Consider the following 10,887-nt stretch of genomic DNA (forward strand, 5'->3'; position numbering starts at 1 on the left):
TTAAAAATGGAACGATCCTGTTCCTGTTCCGTCCAATAATTAAAACGAAGAAGAAGGAGCGAGAGTGCATTGGCTAAAATGTTTGGGCTTCCGGTTGATGACGCAATCCGTTCTAGCGGGTTCGGAGTCGCGAGCGAGAGCGCGGGCAGTAGCTGAGAGAGCGGACAGCGGAACAGCACTTTATTCAAAAATAACACCCGGTTATTATTATTAGTTGTTTAATATAGCATTTTTTCAGTGCTCGCTACCAGAGACTTCAATCATGCACGTGATTAAGAGAGGTAAATTCCCACTCGTCCTCCAATTATTTGATTTATTTGCAATGTAGTGAGAAAATGTACAATTGCAAATAACGTTATAGGCAAAAAACTGAATGCACATATAAATAAGCTTACGTATTGTTTATGTAATACTCTCATAACCACAATTCGTAAATCAAACACTCGTTGACCTTAATCGTGTAGCAGTGTCTAAATATAAAGAGAAGAACGTGAATGTGTTTATATGAAGACTTGATTAAGGATGCAGATTTATTGATGGTGTGTTATTATATTGATTTTCCCAACTACATAACTTTACCTTTGAGAATGATATGTGCTTATGTTAGCAGCACCTGATGACTAACGTTAGCTATGTTCTTTGTTAAGTCAAGTTGGCGCCAACCGCTTCACATAGCCAGTAACTGATGCAAATCGTTATGTAATAGGTTGATCTAACTTAAAATTGTTATGCCTTGCTCATTATCAGGATATTTTAATGCACTTTTCATGTTTCTATTGGCAATTCTTTACCTGTCCCATGTTTTCGTGATTATGTATGGTGTTCTATTTGGCTTATTATATTATTAATAACTCCTTTTTTTTTTTATCTGGTGTTTTTCTTGTCTCAGATGGGCGCCAGGAGCGTGTTATGTTTGACAAAATCACATCACGCATCCAGAAACTTTGCTATGGACTCAACACTGAGTTTGTTGATCCTGTAAGTTATGAAATGCATAAAAACATCTAACATTTGTCACACTTTCTAAGGTCAATCATGTTTCCATCCAAAGATTCGAATTAAACTTATGGTCAAAACTGGAATATCGCATAAAACATATGCGAATAAAGCACCGTTTCCATCCTACGAGTCAAAGAGAACAAAATCGTAAACTGTGGCACTAATGGTGCGTTCAAGTCATGTCGGATAGATCGTATTTACGAGTTGAACGCCACCACAAAGTCGTTAATTACAAGTGGGAAACTCGAAATTTTTACTGTGCGTTCACACCGCCGCTGTCGAGAGCATCAAAGTGGCCGGAAGTCATTCATTTTCAATGTGGGCCGGCGTCGAGCAGCGGCGCGGCGCGGCGCGACTTGGACGTTGAGGGCGTCGAGGAGAGTTGAAATCAGGTCAACTTTATGGTAATGAGCTATGACGCAGTTCGGCGGCAACCAATCGGAACGTAGAAGTTTCCGTCGAAATTTTTCAGAAATAACGCCCTGAGAGGATTCCAGAGAACGCAGTCCTGTAAACTTTGGTTCCGACCACATTAGTTCCCAAGCAAAATGGAGAGGTTGATTATTGCTTTTTTTTTATTTTTTTTATTGCAGAGAACGGAAACATACAAAGAATAAGCATACATCACATAATATCAGAGGTTGATTATTGCTGTGGCGGGTTTCCCAATAATCTATGACGTGTCATCTACGTCAGAGCGTCCGCGAATCTTTCTACAGCGTTGTTGGCAGGGCGGCCAGAGCGATTTTTGACGCTCTCGACGGCGGCGGTGTGAACGCACATTAAGATCCTTTACCTCAAAATGTATAAAGCACTAATACCACACTGTAAAAATACTCTGATACAAGTAAAAGTCCTGCATTGAAAATGTTACTTAAGTATAAGCAGGTATAAACATTTCGATTTATCGTGCAGCCCTATTACATATACAAAATATTATATTCATGTATAATTACCAAAGAACATATAATGATTCAGTTTACATCACCTTCATAAATTGAATAAAAACAGAAAATAGCAAAAACAATGCAAAAGCACAAAGCACATTCTTTATTCATTATTTTGTAGATGTAAAGTTTAAAAAATCGTTGAATTTTATGGGAAAAAAGTTCAATCGCCATATTGTTCCGACCAAAGTGACTTGAACGCACCTGACGTCGTTATTACGACTAGTCAACTCGTAAGCACGAACGTCCCAGGAGGACTTGAACGCAGCATTAATATCATTAAGAATATAGGAGAAGCCACTGAATATAATAATTTTCATATATGATATAAATTACTATAGCAGACGTAACAAAATAAATGCTGTCAATGCTTTCGGCGGTGGATGCCTGCTGTTTGGGAACGCAGTCGTGTAAGACAATTATACAGAAATACTTTGACTACAGTTTTGCTCAGGCATTTCAGAATGACCAAAACAACATATAGATGCTGTGAACGAGATCGGTCTGCTGCTAGTCAGGTTATCCCGTCTAATAGCGCAAAGTCACATGACTTTTTCGATGCGCATGGAGGAATTTATTTGGTAAATGTGTTTCCATCGTAGTTTATGCACATTTTTTCTTATCGGATAAAAAGTTTATCCTACTCAAATGTGCGCATACGTTTTTTATGTGCATTTTTAGAATTTATGCGCACCTTGGCGGTTTTATCTTGGCGTTTCCATTCAACGTTTTTTTAATGCGATATTCCAAAATGCGCATAAAAATAGGTGGATGGAAACGCAGCTATTGCCTTGTCAAGAGGTTTCAGTCTTTTAGATGCCAGGGGCCCCCCAAATACAATCATCCTTGTGCAACATTTTTTAAAATTCCTTTATCAGTTTCATCTACTTTTTTTATTTTATTTTGTTTTAAGCTAATTTATTTATTGTACTAATTTGTTTGTTTTATTCTAATTTATTTATTGTACTCATTTGTTTGTTTTATTCTAATTTATTTATTTTACTCATTTAAGTTTAATCCTTTTTCTACTTTTTTTTTTCTCTAAACCCCAGTTTAAAAACCCCTGGCCTAGTTGCTATTACAGTTATTCATCAAACAGTAGACCCATGACAGGTCTGTTAGAATAGCCAACACCCTAGTAATATTCCGCCAATGTCATGTGCCTATAGAGTAGTATTGCATCCTGCATATCTCCGAAGAGTCTTCAGTTTTATCAGATTTGTAAAAGACAGATACAGCTGTGCCACTTCTCTCCGAAAACAGTTGAGCTCCTGGAGGCTTGCTGTGGGCAGAGTTAAAGAGTCACAAGCATGCGAAGCTTTTGAGTAGCTATCATCTGCATTTGTCTCCGAAATGCCGGGAACAAATAAACACACTTGCACAACTCCGTTGCTGCCCCGGAGAAACCAACTGCATCCATTGTTCCCTTAACACTGGGTTCTTTGGGAAGCTGAACAAGGTCATCTTTCCCTCACAACGAAAAACACCTCTTTGGTAACATTGTTGATTTCTTTGTCTAAAAACAAAGTGGCAAGTCCTGTGCAGCGCTGCCTACAGCACTCTGGCTCTCGCTCTGGTTGATGTGTGCGCTCCCTCTTCCTGGAGAAGTGCCCATACAAGGCATTCCACCCTTTATGACGTCATACACGGCCATACTCGGGGGGGGAAAAAAAACTTTCTGATACTTATACGAACCCTGAAGGAGTGTGTTTGGCACAGAAATAATCCGTCATACGTACTCATTTTTTGAAACTTTGGCCATGTTTAACATGAGAATCCCACTCTTTAGCTGTGTAAATAAGTCAGAATGCATGAAAAATAGCATTAGACCTCTCCTTTAAATAAACCGTCCATAAAGAACTGCCTTTCAGTGTACCCACAAATATAATGTTTAGAAACTTGCACAACATCCTGTACACTCTAGGTCTTTCTTATGGCTTTGTATTAAAATCGTTTCATTAAAGAGACATCTTCTACGAAGCCAAATGTAAAGCTCTGACCCTAAATCAAGTGGTTTTGCTTTGCAGACTCAGATCACCATGAAGGTGATTCAGGGCCTTTACAGCGGCGTCACCACAGTAGAGCTGGACACCCTGGCTGCTGAGATCACTGCCACCCTCACCACCAAACACCCTGACTATGCCATCCTGGCGGCCCGCATCGCTGTGTCCAACCTGCACAAAGAAACCAAGAAGGTCTTCAGTGGTGAGTTGCTATGCATCACTTGTTTCATGTCTTTGTGACACTTCAATCTAAAATGAATTATAATGCTTTTATTGGCTGCTAATCACTTGCCTCCTCCAATCACAGAGGTTATGGAGGACCTCTACAACTATGTGAATCCCCTGAACGGCCACCACTCGCCTATGGTTTCCAAGGAAACCCTTGACATTGTTTTGGCCAACAAAGATGTAAGTATGATATGCATATGTATGATTTGTCTTTGTCTTTTTTTCCCAACAAAGTCACGTTAGGGGTTAAGTATTTATAATTAATGTAATATTTCCTTTCTTTCCTAGCGGCTCAACTCTGCCATCATTTTTGACAGAGATTTCTCTTACAACTTCTTTGGCTTCAAGGTAATTCCAAAATAGAAGAATATGCTACATGTACACTTGTATATCTAAATCTCATTTGATTTTGTGGTGTTAATCTTAGTTTTTAATGTCTCTTTTAGACATTGGAGCGCTCATACCTGCTGAAGATCAATGGAAAGGGTAAGTCAAGGAATTTACTTGCATACATATAAACAGTCGCATTGAGTCAAGGAATAATAGAACACTATAAAGAAAAGACTTGAAGGGGTAGATGAAATAATTTTAATGAAGGAATGCAGTTGAGTTGAAAAAGAGCAAAAAGACTGACCTGAATGATGGAAATGGAAAATGTTCCTATGACACTGACCACTTTTTCAGTTGCTGAGCGGCCACAACACATGCTGATGAGAGTGTCTGTGGGAATCCATAAGGAGGACATTGCGGCAGCTATAGAAACCTACAACCTGCTGTCTGAGAAGTGGTTCACTCATGCTTCTCCTACACTCTTCAACGCTGGCACCAACCGGCCACAGCTCTCCAGGTAAACAGCAGGAAGGAGAACATATAACCACTATTCAAAACTTTTTCAAAACAAATGTTTTTGTTTTTGGTCAAGGCCTGATTTTCATGTTGGCAAAGTCAGTTGACTTCTATACATAATGTATAATACAAGCTACTTGCTTTTGTCAAATGTCTAGTTGCTTCCTGCTTGCTATGAAGGATGACAGTATTGAGGGGATCTATGACACCCTGAAGCAGTGCGCCCTCATTTCTAAGTCTGCGGGAGGTATCGGGGTGGCAGTGAGCTGCATTAGAGCCACTGGCAGCTACATTGCAGGGGTGAGTTTTACTGGATTTACTGGTACTATTAAACTTAGTACCAGTAAATCCACTTTACTGGTACTAAGTTGTGTTGTGTTGATTCAGTGTCTTTTGTTATTTTAGACAAATGGCAACTCAAATGGCCTGGTTCCTATGCTCCGTGTTTACAACAACACAGCACGCTATGTGGACCAAGGAGGAAATAAGGTAAGGCATTTTACATGTAAATTTCAGGATGTGGTTTAAATTTAGCTTGAAAAACTGACATTTTCTCTCCTCCTCACTCAGAGACCAGGAGCTTTTGCCATGTACCTGGAGCCCTGGCATTTTGACATTTTCGACTTCCTAGAGCTTAAAAAGAACACTGGTAAAGAGGAACAGAGAGCTAGAGATCTGTTTTACGCCCTCTGGATCCCTGATCTCTTCATGAAGCGAGTGGAGACCAATGCGGTGAGCACACTATAAACTGTACAAAAAAATATTTGAGATGTATCTGGTTGAACATTCAGCTTTGCCATCACAGGAATAAATGACATTTTAATACGGGGTTTGGCAACCTATGGCACGTGTGCCAACATGAGCAGAGGGAAAATCACTGGCACACGACCAACCCGGGAAAACTGCATAATGACGTCATTCCTCATAGTCACACAGCCTGTTAGGAGCTATAAATACTATTAAAGTGTGAGAATTAACCTTCACCAGTCCACAGATGCGCGTGGCTAACAGTGCTAGTCAATGTCAAAATAACTGAGATGGGCAATCTAATCAAAGTAGGCCGGGGTTACTGTTCACAGAAGCAGAATGTGAATTCCAGTGCGAAGCATCAGTTTAATGTTGAAAAAGAGAGGTGAGATGGAAATTTGCAAAATGCAAATCATTTAATATCAGTCAAGTGTTTTACGATAGAATTGATGTGACTGACAGCTGTATCCAGTGATGCAAACTACTCTACTTTTTTTTTTTCTCAAATATGACCATTATTGGCACAGTGGTTAACCAGAAAAATTAAAAATGGCATTTCATGCCAAAAAGGTTGCCGACCCATTTTAAAATATATTCGTATAGAAAATGATTTTTTTAAAAGGTGGTAATATTTCAGGATATTAATGTTTTTACTTTATTTTTGATCAAATAAATGCAAATATATACATTATAAATTCCCCAAACTTTTGAATGGTTGTATATTTGTTTATGGTTGTATATTTATTTCCTTAACCAGTTGAGTTTAGTTCAAATGCTTAATTTTAAGCAAACTCATTTGTGACTCATATCACATGTAGGACTGGTCTCTGATGTGCCCCAGTGACTGTCCCGGGCTGGATGAGTGCTGGGGAGAGGAATTTGAGAAGCTCTACATAAAGTATGAAAATATTAGTAATGCTTCTACTATAAAACTGACTATAGAAGTCTATTAATATTACTGTTTAATAATCCCATTTAATGATATTTTGTTCCAGATATGAGCAGGAGGGCAGAGCTAAGCGTGTGGTGAAGGCTCAGCAGCTGTGGTATGCCATCATTGAGTCTCAGACAGAGACCGGCACACCCTACATGCTTTACAAGGATGCCTGCAACCGCAAAAGCAACCAGCAGAACCTGGGCACCATTAAATGCAGTAACTTGTGCCATCATTGAGTCTCAGACAGAGACCGGCACACCCTACATGCTTTACAAGGATGCCTGCAACCGCAAAAGCAACCAGCAGAACCTGGGCACCATTAAATGCAGTAACTTGTGCACAGAAATTGTAGAGTACACCAGTAAGGATGAGGTAAGGAGTGCAGAATATGTACATGAAGTATAATAATGTAACTTATTGTCAGTCACATGCCATGTTGACTTTATTTGAAAGTGCTTTCATGGAGGACTGAACTCTCTCTTGTAGGTGGCTGTTTGCAACCTGGCATCCATTGCTCTTAACATGTACGTCACCCCAGAGCGAACCTTTGACTTCCAAAAGCTGGCCTCTGTTACAAAAGTCATTGTGAAGAACCTGAACAAAGTCATCGATATCAACTACTACCCAGTGCAAGAGGTGAAGCGCTGTTTTGTTTCCCCCTTCAACCATCCTACATTAATGTAATTGCTGTAGAGACTGATCTTCTCTCTCACACAACAGGCAGAGAACTCTAACAAGCGTCACAGGCCCATCGGTATCGGCGTTCAGGGTCTGGCTGATGCCTTTATCCTCATGCGTTTCCCCTTTGAGAGCGCAGAGGCTCAACTCCTCAACACACAGATCTTTGAGACCATCTACTACGCTGCGCTGGAGTCCAGCTGTGAGCTGGCTGCAGAATTTGGGCCGTATGAAACATATGCTGGGTCTCCTGTGAGCAAGGGCGTAAGTTGGATGTTATAATATAAGCAGAGTTTCTACGGGTCTTGAAGTATTGATTTCCAATCCACAAATTAAGGCCTTATAAAGTTCTTAAAGTCCCCCTGTAGTCAAAAATTTGATCCTTTAAAACTCATCTTTGATCATCAAAATGACATTTAAATGTTTTTTCTTGTGGAAATAATTTTCTCATGCCTTAAAATAGCTTGAATGCAACTCTACACCCTTGACTCATTTACTATACGCGGATCTATGAATACATAAATTAGCCCCGCCTCCACTCAGTCACACACTAGCCAGCCATGAGCCAGCGCCTCCTGATCCACTAACTGAACTGTAGTAAACGTGATACAATGGCAATTTCTAGTCGTGTCCTCATTTGGAAGGCCAAACAAAGTAGTTTCGCATTCACGACATGGCGGCGGCAACAACAATACTACAGCAAGAATAAAAGTTACGCCGCCTTTCTTTCTGAACATTTGGGCAGTGTTATGCAAATCTTCCCACATCGTGAAGTAGACATGTGGGGGTGTGTTAGAACGAGCCGTTTTAGGTAGGTGCGGATAATGACTGATAAAACTTTTTACTAGCGGACAACTACAGTGGATACTGTAACATTTGTTAAATTTACTTACTTGACGATGTTGTGTCCTCGAAATGCCTTGATGACTTGAAGAATGCCTTGGAGAGGTGCGTCTGACTCCGGGCTACTTTTACACTGCTGCCGCGGGTTATTATTCAAGTTAGCGGTTCTGAATACAAATAAATAAGCGCTAACAGCACATGACATTGTAAAAAATAGGGGGAAATATTAACAGTTAGCGAAACATCTACAGAAAAAAAATAACTGTTACCAGATTAACCTGGCTGCCTTCTCTCACTAGACCCTCTGCTTTGCAGCACAGTTAATGATATGCTAAGGATAGGATCTCTTGACGCGATTGGTTAGTGAATTTTGTGATATAGCAAAAAAAAGAGGCTGTTTCACACCACGTTTCTGTGACTGCCTTTGGGAAACTACAGCTTTAAGGAGAAAATACTCAGCAATGGTGTTGATAAATGGATTGGCACATGGTTTGTCTAAAAGCATATTAAAAACACCACATAGACAAATAAACAACAAAAAACTTGATTTTCACCACAGGGAGACTTTAAATCAGGGCAGAAAGTTTTAAATACATAGTCATGGCATGAAATGTTTGCATGCACGGCAAAAAATTCTTATTCAGTATTTTGTCTCGTCTTCCAGTAAAAATATTTAAACATGCCATTTTATATTTCAAGCAAATGTATCCTGATTTAAGGATAAGTCTTATTTTCTTAGAAACTGAACAAAATTAAATGATTTTATGCTTAAAACAAAAACCAATATCTGCTAGCGGATTATGAAAATGTTTTTTCAATTGAGTTTATCTTTCTGAGCATATTGCCAGATATCTGTTCTCATTCTAATCATAAACTTAAAATGAATTAAAAAGGAAATCTGTTGGAAGTTGTATTTTCAAATATTGAAGTGTTGCTAATATAATTCATTGTGTACTCTCTACAAATTAACATTTAAAGAACATATTGTCTTGTGTTCCCATCAATTTTTCCCTTAAATTGAATTTTACTGGTCTAAAAAAGGTCTTTTAAGTCTTAAATTTACCTTTCGTAAAGGAAGGAAATTGGATGTCAGTTGAGATGTACAGGGCTCTAATTGTTCCTGGCATGATTTCACAGATCCTGCAGTATGATATGTGGGAGAAGACACCTACAGACCTGTGGGACTGGGCCGCACTCAAGGAGAAGATTGCAAAGTTAGTAACCACTTGCATGATTCATAATCTCAACAAATCTGGAAGACCCGGAAGTGTCAGGGAATTTTAAAAGTTGACATGGAGAAGTGTTTTAATACATAGTTTAATAATTGTAATTAATTAAAAATATCAAACAAATATGAGAGAGTAAGATAAATATAAATAATGATTTAATGGGATTTTTATTGTATGCGTAGTACGTTTATGTAAATTTGTATAAATAATTTTTTGTAAGTTGGAATAATATTTTTTATTTTTGCTTTCCAGGCATGGAGTGCGTAACAGTCTGCTGCTGGCTCCCATGCCCACTGCCTCCACTGCTCAGATCCTGGGCAACAATGAGTCAATCGAGCCGTATACTAGCAACATCTACACACGCAGAGTTCTGTCTGGAGAGTTTCAGGTGAGCCTGACGTTACATTATACGTTTGCAAGAACAGATAAACTGATGATTTTGTATATAATTAACTGGTGGGTTACATTTACTTCTAGATCGTGAACCCACATCTTCTCAAAGACCTCACAGAACGAGGACTTTGGAACGAAGAAATGAAAAACCAGCTAATTGCTCAGAACGGATCCATCCAGGTTAGCTGGCATTTCCAATTCAGATGACAAAATCACAGATACCCCTCCCCCCGTTTTTGCTTTTGTGTCCCTTTTTAAATGTCCTCCTTTTTGCAGGGCATTCCCACAATACCAGATGACCTGAAGGAACTGTATAAGACCGTGTGGGAGATCTCGCAAAAGACCATCTTAAAGATGGCTGCAGACAGAGGAGCCTTCATTGACCAGAGCCAGTCCCTCAACATCCACATTGCTGAACCCAACTATGGCAAACTGACCAGCATGCACTTCTATGGCTGGAAGCAGGTAAACTAAATACTTCCTTAGCAAGGATTTGGAAGTCTAGAAGTTAGAGTTGATGGATCAATGGTACATCTGCTGTTCTCCACAGGGTCTTAAAACAGGAATGTACTACCTGAGAACTAAACCAGCCGCCAACCCCATCCAGTTCACTCTCAACAAAGAAAAGCTGAAGGAGACTCAGAACAGTACAAGCAACGAGGAGGAAACCAAAGAACGCAACAAAGCTGCTATGGTGTGTTCGTTGGAGAACCGTGACGAGTGTCTGATGTGCGGTTCATGAATTGAACTCCTGTTGACAAGGACCATTAGGATGGCTAATAATATGCATCTTGTAGTCTTCTATCTTTTTTAAATGGGCTTAGAGAATAATTATTAATTTACATTTCCTGTATACTTTACTCCTGTATACAATACCAATGAAGAATTCAGTAAAAAAAAATAAACTTGTTTCAAATTTATGAAGAGGTTTTGGAATCATTTTGAATATGATGCTTGAGGTGGAGTTTCATAGAACTCATGGGTTGGTTAACATAGAAATATTTTAGATGCAAAGTCGGCAACACCAAAGCTCCAAA

The 10,887-nt window shown here is 39.3% G+C and overlaps 1 protein-coding gene across 3 annotated transcripts in view; it reads left to right on the top strand.

Annotated features, from left to right (window-relative positions):
• rrm1 (ribonucleotide reductase M1 polypeptide) overlaps positions 1-10,745 on the top strand; it is a 13,812-nt gene extending 3,067 nt beyond the window's left edge. The window contains exons 1-21 of one of the 3 annotated variants that reach the window (XM_016565185.1): positions 66-204; positions 245-281; positions 890-978; positions 3,974-4,151; positions 4,257-4,357; positions 4,466-4,525; positions 4,624-4,663; positions 4,862-5,024; positions 5,182-5,323; positions 5,429-5,512; positions 5,594-5,755; positions 6,589-6,668; positions 6,766-6,871; positions 6,984-7,079; positions 7,194-7,343; positions 7,428-7,649; positions 9,366-9,442; positions 9,710-9,845; positions 9,935-10,030; positions 10,127-10,315; positions 10,401-10,745. In XM_016565185.1, the coding sequence (XP_016420671.1) occupies positions 263-281; positions 890-978; positions 3,974-4,151; positions 4,257-4,357; positions 4,466-4,525; positions 4,624-4,663; positions 4,862-5,024; positions 5,182-5,323; positions 5,429-5,512; positions 5,594-5,755; positions 6,589-6,668; positions 6,766-6,871; positions 6,984-7,079; positions 7,194-7,343; positions 7,428-7,649; positions 9,366-9,442; positions 9,710-9,845; positions 9,935-10,030; positions 10,127-10,315; positions 10,401-10,592 (2,382 nt within the window). In that variant the 5' untranslated portion in view covers positions 66-204; positions 245-262 and the 3' untranslated portion in view covers positions 10,593-10,745. Of the gene's footprint in view, positions 1-65; positions 282-889; positions 979-3,973; positions 4,152-4,256; positions 4,358-4,465; positions 4,526-4,623; positions 4,664-4,861; positions 5,025-5,181; positions 5,324-5,428; positions 5,513-5,593; positions 5,756-6,588; positions 6,669-6,765; positions 6,872-6,983; positions 7,080-7,193; positions 7,344-7,427; positions 7,650-9,365; positions 9,443-9,709; positions 9,846-9,934; positions 10,031-10,126; positions 10,316-10,400 lie in introns of those variants that run through there. The other 2 variants (XM_016565184.1, XM_016565186.1) reach the window with 2 other exon arrangements.
• Positions 10,746-10,887: the final 142 nt, after the last annotated feature.

The sequence above is a fragment of the Sinocyclocheilus rhinocerous genome, unplaced genomic scaffold (assembly GCF_001515625.1).
Source record: "Sinocyclocheilus rhinocerous isolate Xijiao unplaced genomic scaffold, SAMN03320098_v1.1 scaffold320, whole genome shotgun sequence".
Taxonomy (NCBI): domain Eukaryota; kingdom Metazoa; phylum Chordata; class Actinopteri; order Cypriniformes; family Cyprinidae; genus Sinocyclocheilus; species Sinocyclocheilus rhinocerous.